Source organism: Chelonoidis abingdonii, chromosome 1 (genome assembly GCF_003597395.2).
Source record: "Chelonoidis abingdonii isolate Lonesome George chromosome 1, CheloAbing_2.0, whole genome shotgun sequence".
In the NCBI taxonomy this organism is placed as follows: Eukaryota; Metazoa; Chordata; order Testudines; family Testudinidae; genus Chelonoidis; species Chelonoidis abingdonii.
Genome location: NC_133769.1, coordinates 58282811 through 58301140, shown reverse-complemented (window position 1 = coordinate 58301140; position 18330 = coordinate 58282811). Strand labels below are relative to the sequence as shown.

The 18330-nt window shown below is 42.4% G+C and overlaps 1 protein-coding gene across 15 annotated transcripts in view; it reads right to left on the bottom strand.

The window, feature by feature from the left end:
• Positions 1–18330, bottom strand: part of PPHLN1 (periphilin 1) — a 133587-nt gene that overhangs the window by 55121 nt on the left and 60136 nt on the right. For 11 of the 15 annotated variants that reach the window (XM_032804602.2, XM_032804612.2, XM_032804610.2 and 8 more), the window contains 2 exons: positions 17024–17277; positions 7922–8004 (listed from right to left, as the gene is read on the bottom strand). In XM_032804602.2, coding sequence (XP_032660493.1) covers positions 7922–8004; positions 17024–17277 — 337 coding nt within the window. The remainder of the gene's footprint in view (positions 1–7921; positions 8005–17023; positions 17278–18330) is intronic. The other 4 variants (XM_032804609.2, XM_032804611.2, XM_032804619.2 and 1 more) reach the window with 1 other exon arrangement.

Genomic DNA, 18330 nt, shown 5'->3' with positions numbered 1-18330 from the left:
GCTATAACTTATACATATTGACTAATCACCTCAACTGTCCAAAAAACTTCCGTATGTAGAGAAGCCTTCAGTGCGAGTTGCCATTTAATTGATACTTTCCCAACACAAGTCAAGTTTCCTAATAAAAACAGGACTTAGGCCTGGCCTACACTACGCCGTTAAATCGATTTAAACAGCGTTAAATCGATTTAACGCTGCACCCGTCCACACTACACCGCCCTGTAAATCGATTTAAAGGGCTCTTTAAATCGATTTCTGTACTCCATCAAAACCACAGGAGTAACCCTAAAATCGATTTTACTAAATCGGAATTATGGTAGTGTGGACGGAAATCGAAGTTACTGGCCTCCGGGAGGTATCCCACAGAGCACCACTGACCGCTCTGGACAGCAGTCAGAACTCCGATGCACTGGCCAGGTAAACAGGAAAAGCCCCGCGGACTTTTGAATTCAATTTCCTGTTTGGCCGCGTGGAGCTTCTGATTCAGCACAGGTGACCACGCAGGCTCATCAGAAAGGTTAACAATGCAGTCTCCTGAGAATAGAAAAAGAGCACCAGCCTGGACACACAAGAGGTACTGGATCTCATCGCTATCTGGGAGAGGATACAGTGCTCACAGAACTCCGTTTGTCAAAACGAATGAGAAAATATTTGAAAGAATTTCAAGTTATGATTGCAAAAGGACACAGGAGAGACTCAGTACAGTGCAGAATAAAAGTGAAAGAGCTGAGCAGGCATAGCAGAAAACCAGAGAGGGCAAACGGAAGGTCTAGAGCAGGTCCGAAAACATGCCGCTTCTATGCTGAGCTGCATGCAATTTGGGGGGCTGTGCAACCAGTAACCCCATCCCTTGCCGTTGATTCAGATGCCATGGTTGCGATATCAACGTGGGCTGAGGATTCTGCTGAGGGTGAAGATGAGGAAGACGAAGAGAAGAGATTGCTGATATCACACAGCTCTCAATTATCCACAGCAGCCAGGAGCTTTTTGTGACCCCTGAATTAACCTCCCAGCCCACCCAACCACTATCCCAGACAGTGAAGCCATGGAAGGGACCTCTGGTGAGTGTACATTTCAAATTTAAAACAGGGTTTAAAACAAGCATTTTTAATGATTAATTTGCAAGCAGGGGTTGTCAATCAAGGGTTGTCATTCATTTCGCAGCTAGTAAGTTACAGGAAAAGTTCGTTAACATGTCTGGGGATGGAGTGAAAATCCTCCCAAGTAAATCTCCATGAATCGATATTGGAGTACTCAAAAAGCCTTTTCAGTAGATTTCGGGGCAAGGCAGCCTTATCTGGTCCCCATTGTACGAGACTTTCCCCTCCAGGCATGCATCAAGTAATTCGGAATCATTGCTTCACAAAGCACAGCTGCGTAAGCGTCTGGACACTGCTCGCAGTCAAGAAACATACGTTCTGCATCTTCCGCTGTTATCTCACCATGAGTGATATCATTCATGTAACCTGGTGGAAATTGAGGAATTTTTTTTTATTAGGGGGCAAACATGGCGATTTTCCTACTGTGCTGCACATTACTCATGCCTTGCCCGTAGCTTGACTGTGGGGAGGGGAGGAAGTGTTGCGCTGGCTTTTCTGTGTTTGCCGAGCAGGGAATTTCCCAGCTAGCAGCCACGCGTTGGGGGGGGGGGGGGGGGAGGAAGGAGGAAGATGCATAACAATTAGCTTACCTGATAGCAGCCATGCAGTGTGGGAGGAGGGGAAAGAGCGGGTTTTGGGTTTACTGGTTCCTCTTAACAGGACCGAGATGATAAGGTCACTGTGGATATAAACCCTGTGAAAGTCAAACATAAAGCCTTACATGGCCGCTGGAAGCTGAATTATGATGCCAGCACCAGGACCTGCGTCTGCAGTGTGCTCTGAGACACCAGGGACACAGGCAATCATTATTTAAAGGAGCAAAATACGAACCTTGTAGTTGAAATCACATTGTGCTATGTAAGGTGCGTAGTTTTATCCACGTGAAAGACTACAAGCATTGTTCTGTAAAAATGTATCTTTTTACATACTTCTCGCCCTGTTTTCTCTCCCCCATGCAGCTGCACACGTTGTCCTTGGTACCCCATCCGGGAGGCTAGCTAAGGAGGAGAAAAGAGAACTCGAGATGAAATGTTTTCAAGAAATCATGAAAGTAACCCGCAGTGACAGAGCTCATCAGAATGTTGGAAGGAGTGATAGCAAAATACAGGAAAGATGCCAGTGCGGGAGGATAGGAGAGACGCTCGAGAGGACAGGTGGCAGGCAGAAGAAGAGAGGTGCGGCAGGAAGACAGGCAGAAGATCAGCGGTGGCGTGATGGAACGCTGGAGCTGCTGCGTGATCAAACTGAGATCCTCAGGCGCATGGTGGATGTTCAGGAACAGCAGCGGGGTTACAGGTGCCACTGCAGCCCATGTTTAACTACCCTCAAAGGTCCCCACGTTCCATATCTCCTCACCCAGACATGTTAGAACGCGTGGGAGAAGGATTTCTGCACCAGCCCACTCCTCCCCCATGGACAGCCCAACCAAAAAGGCTGACATGAAGCTGAAATGTGCTTAATCGGGCTTTCCTTTCCTCCGATCCTCCTCCCAAACCACCATGCAGGGATACCTAGATAATTCTGTGGCCTCTTTTTATAATTACTTTTTAATCAAGAAATACACCCAAAGGAGGAGGGTGGGTTTCTTACAGGGAATGACTTTTAAGAAAGTCATGATTTTTAAGTAATACCAAATGACTTTAATACAGAATAAAATGTTTTTAAAAATATACTGACTTTTATCCTTCAGCAAGCTGTAAGTAAAGGGGAGGGGGGTTGCTTAGAGGGAGTCAATAGAGGCGGGAGTGTTCATCAAGGGGAAACAAAGCACTGCAGTCACACATACCCTGGCCCGTGCTGAAATACTTTTCAAGGCTTCTCTGATGCGCACCGCCTCCTGGTGTTGCTCTTCTAATCGCCCTGGTGTCTGGCTGCTCGTAGTCAGCGGCAGGTGATTTGCCTCAGCCTCCACCCGCCAGAAGGTCTCCCCTCTACTCTCAAAAAAACACAGATTGGTGGAAGCAACACAAGCAAGCAGCATAACAATGGGACATTGTTTGGCTGAGGTCTGAGCGAGTAAGTAATAATGCGAGCGTACCTTTAACGGCCAAACTGCACACCTACACCATCCTGCACTTGCTCAGCCTGTAGTTAAACCAGCTCCGGACCACTGTCAAGCTGCCTGTGTATGGCTTCATAGCCATGGCATCAAGGGGTAGGCTGGGTCATCCAGGATAATGACAGCACTCACATCGCCAACGTATTTTTCTTTTGTTTTATTTTTTTTTCTTGGTCTGGGAAGAATTTCCTTTGCGGCAAGCCGTTTAAAGGAGTTGTGGTTTCTGAGACGCCGAGCGTCATATGAACCCTTCCTGGCCATCCCACGTGGGGATTGCTGGTGAAATGTCCCTTGTGATCCACCAGTGCTTGCAGCCCCATGGAAAAGTACCACCTGCGGTTCACGTACTGGGTGCCCTGGTGCTCTGGGGCCAAGATAGAATATGGTTCCATCTATGGCCCCTCCACAGTAGGGAAGCCCATTGCAGAAGCCATCCAACTAATACTCTGCACGTTTCCCGAGTCACAAACTTTTCGTAGCAGCAAGCTTAACGATTGCTATGGTACTTGCATCACAGCAGCCCCACAGTAGATATTTCCCACTCCAAATTGGATTCCCCGACTGACCGTAGCTGTCTGGAGTTGCAAGCTTCCAGAGGGCTATTGCCACTCGCTTCTCCCACTGTTGAGGGCTCGCTCTCAGTTCTAGGTATTAATGGCGTTTCAGGGGCGGGGAAAGCAAAGTCCACAAAGTTCAAAGAAAGTGCTCTTACGCATCGAAAGTTTTGCAGCACTGGGAATCGTCACACCTGCAAACTATGCGGTCCACCAGTCTGGCTTGTTTCCCATGCCCAAAATCGGCGTCAATGGGAGAAGCTGCCCATTACCAGCAGTAGCTCCAAAATGCTGGTCCACGGTTAGGGAGAATTCAGTTCCACGTCGTCATCGCTCTCGTCGGTGCGCTGTTCGTAAGCTGCGTCCTCCTCCTCTCTCCTGAATTTGCGTTCATGCTCAGCATAGACTGCACAATCGTGCGCGAGTGTTTTACAACTTGCACGATTGCGTTACTGATCTCAGCAGGGTCCATGGTCTCAGCAGGTCCATGCTTGCTGTGCTATGGCGTGTGCCTTTCACCCAGGAAAAAAGCGCGAAATGGTTGGCTGCTGCTTTCACAAAGGGAGGGGGAGGCTGTACCACGCACCACCCGGGACAATGTTTTTTGCCCCATCAGGCACTGGCTCTCAACCAGAGTGGGACAACTTATGGATAGCTGTGGAACAGCTACCCACAGTGCACCGCTCCTGAAATCGACGTTAGCCTTGGACCATGGACGCACAAATTCGAATTAAGGATCCTAGTGTGGACGCACTAAATCGATTTTATAAAATCGGTTTAAACAAATTCGAATTAATCAGGTAGTGTAGACGTGGCCTTAGATACTATTTTATAATTAGAAAATAATGTAAAGCACAAATCTTCCAAGTTCTTATAAGAAGTTCTAATTCAAGAGCTGTGAATATTGCCAAACTTTCTTTTTTAAGTATGCAAAATAAAACTCTAAAGTCATTTCTCAAACAGGCTGCATAATTTAAAAAAAATAAACCTGTTTTGTTACAGAAATAGATTTCACGGCCTAGTTGCTACAGACTTGTTATAAGAGGATAGCAACACAGGTTAAACAATGCCCTATTCCACAGTCCCAGCTAATGCTGAGGGTAAGTGGAAACCCAAGCTAAGATGTTATTTTTGAAGAGGCAAATTAGCTACAGAGGTGGCAAAATTATCATCTAAAAGAAGCCTTAAGTCCATTTTTGTTAGCTTAAACAGAGCTCTATATATCTTGCCATATACTTATACTGTAAGATCTTTGGGATAGGGATGGTCTTTTTCTTATGTCTGTATAGAGTCTAGTATAATGGGGTCCTGAGCACTACCACAACACAGAGAACAAATACACTATCCCCACCTTTCCCTTCAGGGCCAGTTTTAAAAATAATATGCTAAAGATATTATATATAAATATGCATACATGCTGATATGCACATGTACATAAACAAACAATATAAAACTATATAGCCAAAAATAAGGCAGTAAGTCAAACAGCATTTAGGTGGTGTGTTGGAAGCACAATTTAGTTTTTTAAACAATGAAGTATAATACTTAGCTTTTGAATTATTTTCCATTTGTTGTCTTATATCACAATTTTAACAGAATTTTGCATTTAACCATTTATAACTGCATCAAACTAAATTTATACAAGATTTAAACTAGTTCAGGAGTCGGCAACCTTTCAGAAGTGATGTGCCGAGTCTTCATGTATTCACTGTAATTTAAGTTTCGCGTGCCAGTAATACATTTTAATGTTTTTTAGAAGGTCTCTCTCTACAAGTCCATATATAATATAACTAAACTAGTGTTGTATTGTAAAAAAACATTTTGAAAACCTTGTTTAAAGAGGTTCATTTAAAATTAAATTAAAATGTTGATCTTACACTGCCGGCCCGCTCAGCCCGCTGCTGGTCTGGGGTTCTGTTCACCTAGGCCAGCAGTGGGCTGAGTGGGGCCTGTAGCCAGGACCCCAGCTGGGAAGGGTCTGGCAGCCAGAACCTCAGACCAGCAGCAGGCTGTGCGGGGCCAGCAGCCGGGACCCCAGACCGACAGTGGGCTGAGCAGCTCATCTCACTGCTGCTCAGGGTTTCCATCTGCTGGCTCCTGCCAGCTGGGATGCCAGCTGCTGGACTCGCTCACCCAGCTACCGGTCTGGGGTCCCGGCCCTGCCCACATACAGTGGGTACCTATCTTCTCCCTCGTTCTGGCCCATTCTCTTCCTCTCTCTGCACTGAGCTGAGGGTGGAAGTGGACCGAACACAGGGCTGGGGGTGAAGGGTCTGGCCAGGAGCTAGGATGAAGGAGAGGGCTCAGCGTTGGGGTACAGGATTGGGTTGGGGGCACTTACCTGGGCAGAGCCCATTTGGTATGAGGGATGCAGATGGGAATGTGAGGGGAGGTGCAGGAGCTCCTGTTTGATGCTCAGGGTGGGGGTGGGAATGTGCAGGGTGCATGGGATGTGGCGGGACTGGGGATGTGGGGGGTGCAAGAGTCAGGGCAGAGGGCTATGAGGCATGTTTGTTAGGGGGGTGCATAGGTGGTCAGGGGAGAGGTTAGGGCGTGCGGGATGGGCCTTGGGGGTGCCAGAGTCAAGGCGGGTCATGGGGCAGGGTAGGAGTCCACAGAGGTCTGGGGTACAGGGTTCATCAAGGGCACACGGCCAAGGGAAGAAGGCAAGGGCAAGGCAAGGGCAAGCAAGGGGCGGTGGGGCAGGAGGCTGGGGTGTGGAGGGAGGCAGGCTCAGGCAGGGGTATAGAAGATGCCCCCCTGGATCCTCCCTCGCATCTTGTCCCAACTACCCCCTCCTGGGACCCCACCCCCTATCTAAGCCTCCCTGCCCTTGTCCCCTGACTGCCACCCTAGGACCCTACCCCCTACCTGTCCCCTGACTGCCCCGACCCTTATCCACACCCCCACCCCAAAACAGACCCCCCCAGACTCCTATGCCTATCTAACCGCTCCCCGCCGTCTGACAGGAGCCCCAGAACTCTGGACCCATACAACCCCCCCCAGCTCCCTGCCTGCCCCAACCCCTCTCCACACTCCTACCTCCTGACATCCCCACCCCTTAACTCCCGACTCATCCAACCCCCCAGCTCCTTGTCCCCTGACTACCTCTTCTAGAGACCTCCCCACCCTAAACGCTGCCCCGTGGGAGCACATGCGGGAAGGCGGGGGAGGGGTTGGCGGCCCAGTGCACTGGCCCAGAAGCGCGGACCCTGCGGCTTACCGCTTCAGCAGGATTTTTAATGGCACACTGGAGTCTCGGCAGGCCCCAGCGTGCCATTAAAAATTGGCTCACGTGCCATCTTTGACACATGTGCTATAGGTTGCCGACCCCGAACTAGTTTAAGTGTGTCCATAAAACAAATTAAAAAACCTGATTTTAGCTAAACCTGTGCAAATTTTGGGTATTAAAAAGTCTGTATCTCAGTTTCCATATCTGTAATGTTCAGAGACTAAGGCTATGTCTACACTGGCAATTGAATGACAAAACTTTTGCCTTTCAGAGGTGTTAAAGCCCCCCTCCCCCCCGAAACACATAAGTTTTGCCGCAACAAGTGCCAGTGTGAACACTGCTTTCCTGCCAACAATGCAAATGCTGCTCTTGGGGGTGGAAATTTTTTGTTGGCAGGAGAGCCAACAAACAGCGGCTACACCGCGTGCCTTTTAGCCTGTCGCTAAAAGCTGTGTAGTGCAGATGTAGCCTATCACTCACATATCCCGGAAGGGTATTGAGCATTAGTTAATGTTAGCACACCGGTTTGAAAATCATAAAGAACAGCATAAATGTAAAGGATTGGCAGAGCACTGCAGAAGTCTGATCAGTCCTTTCAATTAACGGTTTTCACCTTTCACCTTTTTTCAAAAACACTAATTAGTCTTTCGCTCAGGATTTCCATGGTTTTTAGTATTTCAAGGGAAAGTTTTCCTAACTGTGTGTCTAAAAAAGTGACCTCAGAAGCTGTGTTGGTACACTGCACTAGCTGTGGGGGATGCCATTTTCTTTAAGATTCTGTTCACTCTAAATATCATGTCCACATTTCTTCTTACTCCAGGAATAGCCGTTGAATATAATGAAACATTCTTCTTGCTTAGTGGCAAAACACACTGCCTCTGACTGTCAAACAAGAAGACAGGAATCTGAATTTAACTTGGATCTTCTCACGGGAAGTACCACTATTAAAAACAAAAACAACAGAAACATAGTTCACCTTTGAAGAGGGTACTGCTGTAGAACCTGATGGGGATGTATCTCTTGACGTTTTCAGTGACTGAGCAGAAGGTCTCTCTTTACCTATAAAAAAGAATAGTTAGAATTTTATTCAAGTTGTGTCCTCCCTCCCCTCACACACAGGAGTGTGCACACCTTGCAAAACTGTAATGAAAATTCACCAGGCCATGCACAAAACCTATCTCCTCATCCTTTGATGATGATGATAATCTAATGATATTCTACTTGCTTATCAAAAATAAAATTGTCTCTGGCTAAGATGATAAATAGTAGCATTTTATAAGGCTGACATTTGTCCTTAGAAAGCCTGTTTTTCTTATTTCCATTGTTTAACTGGAAGAATATTTCAGTTTGAGATTGTTCTATATTCCTATCAGACGTGAAATGAGGAATTCTACATCTTTTCAGTGTTAAACATCGTGGTCAGTCACCAATCATAGGACCAAAACCAAAGATTGGGAAACTGTGTATTCACACGGGTAGGTTTAGCAGTATAATAGGAAATCCAGCAAAGCAATAAACCCACAAAGTCCAAATGACAGGTAGGGATCTCTTTTTAGCATCAGGGTCTTACTTCTCAATGTTCATGCCAACAAAATTAAAACAGGAACAACTAGAAGTTACTGTTCAAAATGCAGTCATGAATAACCTTGCCAAATGTCCATTACGGGAAGCCTGCAGCAGCAGAATACTTGGCAAAAAATTAGAAAGAGAAATCAATTGAAAGTAACCTTCATTTACCAAATATTTTAAAACCCCCCGCTGTGGATTACTTTAACAAAACTAATGACAACTACATAAGTCTGTAATTGAAATACTCAAGTAATGTTACTTAACACAATGGATCATGTCTAATGAGCTATTTACTTTGTATGTTGCAAGATGATGTAAATTAAGAATGCACCCACCATTGTGCATTTTTAAATACCAATATCTAAAAGAATTAAGAAACTGAAATGTAAATAAATTTATATTTTAAATAGATCTGGAATGTTAAAAAAAAAAACCTTTGTAAGTTGCCCCTTTTCTCTCTCCACAGATTTTCAGCATACTCTGGCTACAAAGGATAGAATTTAATATCAGCCTAACTGGTTGAGGAAAAAGAAAGACCAAACAAGCAAGTGACAGCTGCTCCCCAACTGCAAAAAGACACAAATAGCAGTTGCCTTAGCAGTTTCATATTTTATCTGATCATTCAGTATAGCCCTTCAAGATACCCTCCATACTTGTCTATACAGTAGAAACTGTTTATCTTGTCTGTACTATCTTACACTCAACGACAATGGCCATTACCTCCTTTTTGCTAATATAATTACTTTATTATTCTTCTCATGTCAAAACAATAGCCTACTGTACCTCTCAACTATACCTAACTGAGGCAAGTAATTTTTTTATACATATATTTAACTTTGTTCCACAAGTTGGCCCTGATCCTGCAAGCTGCTCCAAGTGGAGAGGCCCCCTCTACCTATGTGTAGACCCACCAAAGTCAACAGGGCAATGTGAGTACAGGTGCCCACCCATGTGGAGAAGCTTGCAGGAGGGGGGGCCCACATTGGTGCAGTCTATTACTGTAAATTATGGACATTATAAGTGAAGACTATGAAATTTTACCTACCAAGCTCCTCAAGGCAGAGTATTTTTGCAGAACACATCACCAGTGTTAAAATAATAAACAATTCCCCACCTCACAAAAGGTTTCCCCCATGTTTGTTTTATTCCTCATTTGAGGAGGGGAGGGTTGCTCATATCTGAAATACAAGGCAGTCGCATCTAGCCATTGCTGACAAGACAACTATCCAAATTACATCTTTGACATAAAGATTTAGATCCTTCTAGTTCTTGTCATGATGTATCACTAGTCTTTTCTTTCTTTATTTGACCATGACTCTCCATGTCTAAATGACAAAGTTATGTTTTATTATGTTTGCATACAGAAATCAAACATGCTTTTCATAATCTGCATCCCGAGGCATTCAAAGCACAAAACTAGCTGGCCTTTTAGACCACACCGAATTTTAACAACTTTATCTGATATAATTTGATATAATATCTTTCATGCCAATGAATCAAAAATGTTTTACAGATTTCACAACGGTTCCAAAAAATATATATATTATCAAGGGACCATACAGAAAAATTATTTAAGTTAGAATGAAATAGCTGGAGAGTCAGTGAGGATGAGTCGTAAATGAGCTAAAACAGACAGATATACTAAAGGAAACTGTTCTCACACCAAATGGCAAGTCTTTGGTCCAAACTGAAAGGAGGCAAGCACTAGATGAATGGAAGGAGAAGGAAATGTAGGAGGGAGGAGGATATTATGGTGGTCTTTAACAGGTGTGTGAGAAATTAAAGACAAGGAAGGCAGTTTTTAATGCTACCCGAAAAGGACAGAGGAGCCCTAAACAATTAAAGGTAAAAAGATAAAGTAAAATACGTCTCTGATCAGTGCTGTTCAAGTATGTTCCAGCCCTGCTGATGGACAATTCAACCGAGCCCCCTATAGTCATTTGATTTCTCTCTCTCTAGATGAAGTCGGGGAAAGAAAGAAGATGAACCACAGTAACTAAGGAGATTCTGGAGTTTTAGCCCCAGCCAGGGAGGGGACAAGAGGCAGCGTTAGCCCCAGGGATACCCTGGGGATAGACTCATAGACTTGATATTGTACGAGCCAAGAGTAGCTGGTAGTAAAGCAAGAGAAGAAAGAAGACCCTCAGCTTAATCAAAGATTGTGTTGCCAACTTTGATTTATTTTGATTTTATTGTGAGCTTCTCAACATTTTATTGCCAATTTCATTATATTTGTTTTTTCTTAAAGCCCCAGCTTCAGGACTCATATGACACTAGTGGACACTAGTAATTCAAGAAATATACAGATTCTAAAGCAATGTATTTGGCAGGTCTTCATAAATAAAAGCAGAAATCCAAAGACAAATTACACACAAATTAACAAACAGATGCAACAACAACTATGTGATTCAATTGTGAAAATATGTAACATATTAAAAAGACTGTAAACTGTATTAACTTCATAAATGATAGTGATTTTAGGTCTAACTTGACACGAGTAACAGGACATAAGACAGACCTCATTTCTCAGTGGGAACAATTGAGAAAGTGAATGGAAAATTAAGTTGTAAATAAGAGTATAACAAGCATTAGGCTAGAGTCAGTCTAGCTAAGTAGGAACACTCTGGTACAAGGGACAATGGACAAGGTAAAACTGGAATGTAGAGATCAGATTATACATGAACAGCACATGGAGAGAGCATTCTGAAAAGTAACCAAGCCAAGCATTGAGCACATGATGCACTGTATAGTTAGTAATACAGGAGTTAGTAATAATAATGAATAATAATTGTGCTTACTAGTCATTCATTTCCCCCACTGAAGAACCTTGAAAGTTGTTGAACAAATTTTAAATACCAGATGAACAGAAAGGAGGATATAAGGAAAAGTTTTGCCGTGTAACTTCAGATTTGTGATGTACCCTGCACCTACACACTGCATTTGAGCCTGGCCAGCTAGGGCACAGTGTTGCTTTATACCAAATAAAGCCACCTGGCATGACAAATTCTGGAGTCAAACTGAGTTTTGGAGAATCAAGTGGAAGAGGGTCTTAGGGGATCCCCACAGTGGTATGAAACTTTGTAAATAATTCATATAATTAGAGAGCTAACAAAAATTAAAGTTTAGGAATTGTAGTGACCCCAACCATAGCAAGTACTGTAAAACTTTTTAAAAATCAGAGGGCTCAACATCTTCAAAAAGACATTATGGTATATTAGTTAAATATACACACAACTCAAAAGCCCATTATATAAACAGACATGATGATAACATGGATATATTAAACAACAACATCATCATCATCAGATGTAAAGCTACTATAAAATTGAATTTTCCAAACAAAAACTCAGCAATTTTAATTCTTTTACACACAAACCACAACGCCAGCAGAGCTTAGTATACACAACTTGCAGATAACTACTGAAAACTTCTAATCATATAAAGCTGATGCCTTGAATTGATATTTCCAACAATAAATACTCTGTATTTTGGCTATTTCATATACTGCTATGGTGCTCCAAGAACTGTCTGAATTTTATTTATATCTTGATTGAACTATAACTCTGATAGGGTGTTTATCGTATATTTACTATTGTTCAACAGCGTCCAAGGTGTTCCAGTGGGGAGATGCTTCCTTTAAGAGGTGTTATGGAGGTACTGCGCTTAGCCCCATCATCTGATGTACTGGTACTGCCACAAGGAGCACTGTTGGCTTCAGACGCTGAAGCAACCTCTTTCCTGCTTCCATACCTGGCAGATAAAAAAGTGGTGCAACACATCGAGTGAAAACTAACGAGGAATGGGAAGTCCAGGGATAGCTGAACTTTCAATGCAGAGTGAAGCAAGATGTGGCTGTTCACCAACAGAGTCCAAAGTACAAATCTGCTCTGAAAAGTGACCTTGTAAAAAATAACACCTTAATATTCAGCTGCCAGCACGTCATATATGCTCACTTCAGTTACATAAATACATTTTTACTTCTTGTTACCCCTATGAGCTTTGCGAACACATCAAAAAGTGAGAGTGCGCATTGGATTCTATTCCTTCTTGTGCATGATCAGAAGTAGTATGTGCCAACTCTCAGTTACAGGGCCAAACAGTTACACCTGAGTCGACCTTAACAGAGGCAAGATTACTGCTCGTGTCACTGAGGGCTTCACCTGGCCTACAGAACCTTTTAACCGATGATGGCACTCAAGAAGGAAAAAACATGGTTTGGCTGTTAGCTGTTATGTCAAATCTGCGGAGCTGGTAATTAAAAAAGAACGTGTTTTTACTTGTAAACTGAGCACATCTGGCGTGACAACATTTGACAAAAACAAACAATGGAATCCTATAATGCCATCAATAGATGTAAATTTTCAGAGTAAATCTGCAGCATAAGCCTTGGTTCAATCTAATATAGGCCTGGTCTACACTAAGACTTTAGGTTGAATTTAGCAGCATTACCTCGATTTAACCCTGGACCCATCCATACAACAAAACCCTTTTTTTCGTAGGGTGACTGTGAGCTTAACGGGCTCCATGCTTGCCGTGGTATGGCGTCTGCTCAGGTAACCCAGGAAAAAAGGCGTAAAACGATTGTCTGCCGTTGCTTTCATGGAGGGGGGGGGGGGGCCTGACGACATGTACCCAGAACCAGCCACGACACTGTTTTTGCCCCATCAGGCGTTGGGATCTCAACCTAGAATTCCAATGGGCAGCAGAGACTGTGGGAACTGTGGGATAGCTACCCACAGTGCAACGCTCTGGAAATCAATGCTAGCCTCGGTACTGTGGACGCAGTCCACCGACTTAATGCACTTAGAGCATTTTGTGTAATCGACTGTATAAAAATGATTTCTAAAAAAATGACTTCTATAAATTCGACCTAATTTTGTAGTGTAGACATACCCATAGATGAAGATAGAACCTGGGGAAAGTAATCTTTCCAATGGTGGTGAAAGCTACTATGGACTACCTTTACTGAAAACATTCAAGCTAATCAAATGAATGCACAACAAAAACTTAGTTGTGAAAAGTTAAAGTTGCTATACACAGCATACTTAACAAAACTGAAAAAGCACAGAAATTAAAAAAGTTTATACACTGCTGGATGGCTTACCTTTATTGTGCCACCATCACCCACAAGCACACACTTTACTACCACCATAACTACTATGCATCCTACACCAAAACTTTAATTCTGCAGCAGGGATGGCAGCCTTCCAGCATCCCCTTTACGAAACTACCCCCCTCTAAATTCAACAAATGACCCTTGAATCTTTCTGTTTGCACATCCCCTTCACCACATTACACCCTCTAAACACCATCCAGTTTCATTGAACACCCAGCTGATGGGAAAGTTTGGTAAAACAGATGCTAGAAAAATAATAAATCACTTTCTTAAAAATACCTGCCTTCTGATTTTTGAGCCTTTAGGACAGCTACCCACCCTGAATGTGAGAGGGATCATTACAAGTTCAAAATTCAACCTTAAATGCATAGACAAATGTGAGCATTTCCCCAATGGCTTGGAGGGGACTCTACTTACTCTCTCCCATCCTCTAAGATGAAGGAGCTGCCATTCTATTTTTCTCTTAATACCTGGGAGAGGAAAACCATTCTATTTCTCTCCATCCTCTCTCACCACAGTACTATCCTAATTCCCTATTGATTATCCCACACCACACACTCTCTACGTTTTCATCTTTATGCCATTCAATTTTCTGCTCCACTCACTTTCTCCCTTCCTGTTCATCCTTAGCCTGTTTTCCATGTGGCCTTTCATATTCGCCCTCCTTTACCCCTCAACCTCTCATACCTCATATTCCCCTGCTCTTCAGGCTCTCTCCTGCATTCCTCCAATTCACCAGATCTACTCAACATTACTATCTCTACCAAATTCTGTGCAGACAGAAAATGTTGTTTTAACGGATACATGCTGACAATAAAACATTTCAGACCAAGATTTTAGAAAGGGCTCAAATTTAAACAGATCTTATTAAAAATATAAACAAAAATTATGAAATCTACATAGTAAATTAAAAAGAACAAAACAACTAACCCCATATGAAGTATCACATTGAAAAGCTACTAAAACAGACAGAAAAACAAATGTGTGCCTCATTTTAAGCCTATTTCAGAACCTAATTTTAACTACGAAGTCACAACCAGCAACCTATAGATATACTGTTATAGTAGCTATAAACAGATGTGTAGTTTAGCAGAATAATATCACTTTCTTGGCAGAAAATAATTCATTAAAAATCAAAATCAAACAGAAGAAGGTCAGAAACCCCTTTAACTCTCTAACTCCAACTAACAGCTATACAGCCGCATTTCAACAGAATTATCTATAAAGAGTTTTCAAATCAAGTGGCGCTGTCATTTACAACAATATGCAGGAAATATGTATTTTTTGTATCCCCAATTTGCATCAGTATAGCTGGAGATGGAGGACTGGCACAGGATACTTCCCCAAATCATTTATAGGAAGACATTCATGTTCCAGACCAGGTTTCTAGGACTGAGTGGATAAGACTTGCACACAGAGGTCACTGCCAGGTATGTACATATTAAACAAATGTGTTGACCATGCACCCTGGCTCATGTCATAGAAGCGCTAGGGAACATCTTCAACTTTATGGGGAGCAAGAATAGGGAAAGCCTCATATTCCTGCTGTTGGCTGGCCTTCTACGTGCAGACCCTGCCGGGGTTTGGCTCTTTAAATATTTCAAAATACAATAAAAGGTAACAGGATGGGCTCTTTCTTACATGTTCTCCAAAGCAAAGATTTCCTGTCAAGTGATATTCAAACACTATTCTAGCAAACACTACTGAAGCCCTCTCCACTCCGCAAGTAAACCACTTTAACTCGGTCATCAAAACAAACACTTTCAGAACTACCAATTTTCAGGGTGCAAACCATTTTTAAGAAAAAGTAGCACGGTGCAAACGAAGTTGCTTTCTTAAAAACAGTTTAATGGAAATAGACAAGACATCATTTAACTCTGGAGTAAAAGACAGCCCAGACTTAAGTGTGGATATCCCACTTTGACCAATATAGCTGCTGCTTTGTGAAGCTATTTGCCAGATTACACCTGCAGGGTGTTTTCAAAGAGACAACAACACTACATCATCCAACTTGACATCTCTGAACAAACATGCAGTTAGTGACTAACACAATGTATTACAAAAAAAAGTACAAAACCCCCTGAAAATTTGGAACATTTCTCTCAAAATGTAAAATTTTCTATTAGCCCAGACAGCAGGTTTTTCCATTAGAATTCAATATATGAGTAGCTATGTTAACATGCTGCAGAAGTGCCAAAAAATCTGCTCAACTGTAGAAAATTCCCAATCCCCACAACATTTCCCAAGTTTTAGACAACCTACTTCTGTCCCTGATAATTAGATTCTGTTTACCTAAATCTCTACTGCAGTTTCAGGAAGGTGTCATATTCTTTATTTTCTGTTCTAAATGTTTGTGTAGCCCTGCTGCAACTGTTAAAAGCCTGAGAGGCAGTCTGTATTTCAGTGGTGAGTGAAGAAACTCCTCTGTGTTTATGCATCGTTATTTAAATGCTTTGGGGTGTTTTGCAGTGAAAGGTGCTATAACTGCCTGCTATGGGCGGGCACCCTGGAAAATCCAAGGTAAATGTCATGTAACAAGTAAAGCTGGATTTAAAATTAGAAGAATCAAAAAGAACACTATTGCCAAAGTGGACAACAGATTTTGCACAATTTCATTAGTACTTGTAAAGAGTATGAAAAGGAATCCATAAATCCACCTAATCTGTACAGTCGTAGCAATAAGCACCTCAACGGGAAAAAAAACATGCTTCCACTTTTGTTTGCAAGTTTTTCATACATGGAGGTTTTAAATAGACATGGATCTCCTTTCTGGAAAAAATGAACATTCGACCCTTTGAAATCCAGGCCATACATTGGATTGCCTAGCTTTAGACACAAAGTTTTGCACTGATTTGAGGGTTGCAAGATTTGAGAGAATCAGAGTGAGAGGGGTAAATTGCAAAAAGAACTAATATGCACTGTTAGCACAATTCTATGAAAGATCACGTTTTTGAAAATGTAAGGCTCTTTACTTTTTAATTCAGCTTTCCCACCAGAATTTTTCTTTTTCTTGTCAGTTGCAGAAGGAAAAGCCCTCACCTACTTGCTGATTGCAAAACTGCCTGTAAAGGGATCCATGACAGAAACAAAGAGAGAAAAGAAACAGAAGCATTTGGTACTAAAGGAAAATAATCTGCTGTACACAGAAAAGTCATGCAGCTGATGGAACTGCAGTCAGCCTAGGGAGGCTGTTGAAAAACACCTGCAAGCTCCCTCAAGAGACCTTTACATATATTCATAAAGGAATAAAGAGCTCCCTGAAACATTTAATAAGGCAGGCAAAACATAATAGGAACAAAAAGTCTAAGGTCTTCATTATATAAAGAGAAAGATCTTATATAAGGAGAATCAATTTCGCCTCACTAATCAGTTTTATCATTAATCCAGCATTACCTTGCTGAGAAATATTTCTTTTATGTAAAGATGACATACTTCTGCTATGCTGGGACTGGTGGAAAGAATAGGCTTTGCTTCTTTCAGGGGAGTAGCTCCTACTGCTGACACTGGAGCCGGATCTGCTGTGTGGAGAATCCCTTCGGCTCACAGGCGATTCCCTGAAGAAAGGAGAGTCCCTCTTATGAGGGGATCTCTCTCTCAAATAATGAGAAGGATAGAAGCTTTTTCTTCTTAAGCCATCTCTGATGTCCCTTTGAAGGTAGCAGAAAAGATAGAATTAATTACTTCTCCGTACTCTGTTTATAGAAATTACAGAAAGCTAAAAGTTCATAACTGGTAACAAAACAGCAAATTTCCACCTCTGTAGTAAGTAGAAATAGGTCAATAATTCTCTACACAGTAAATCTCAGACCTCCAGTATCAAGTACTAACTAATTCTTAGACCAACTTAAATTGGTCAAATAAAAATTGTTAATCAAAAGTTAAATGTAAGGAGATTTCTTCAGGTTTTCATTCAGTTCAACAGATTTTAGAACCGTTTCCAACGTCTCCTCATCAGATCCTCCACCTGCCTTATACTAGTTGGTAATTTACACAAACTACTAAAGATATATTAATAAAAGTAGTATATATCTGAAGGGTGAAACAGATAGTCACACAAAATGCAACTGGATGCACCTTTTGTATTTTACATTTTTTCTTCTTGTACAGTCATTCCACTCTCGCCTTTTGGACACTATCCAAGTTTTAATAAGAAATTAATTAAAATAAAAACAGACCCAAAGAGGAATCAGTAAGATGCATACATAAGTACAGCTCACAATCTTTCACTGTGGTAACCCCTCACTAACGCACTCTTAATATTTAAGTTCTTTGGGGTACTTGTCATTTTAATTTGTTTGTAAAGTGCCATGAACATAAATGATGCTGTATGCAATAATTCTGATTTCAAGCTGTAATATCTGCAAAATTATAATTAAGCCTGCAAATCTGACATGGCATTTCTTAATCAAAAATCATGGAGCAGTCATGGTAAATTTACTAAGTCATGGGTTCAGTGCCTGCTCTGTGATTTTCATTTAAAAATGCCCTGACAAATGAGGGGGTCACCCACCACCTGGAACAGCACTCTTTGCCCCAGGACCACAACTCTAATCCCAGCCTATTGAAGGGACAAGACCCAGGGGGCTGTAGAGTGAGCCTGCCCCATGCTCATCTTGGCATTGGCAGCTCCTGTGTACCCTGTGACTGGGCCTGGGGTTGAGAGAGCCCCTGTCCCACACTCACCCTGGGCACAGGTAGTG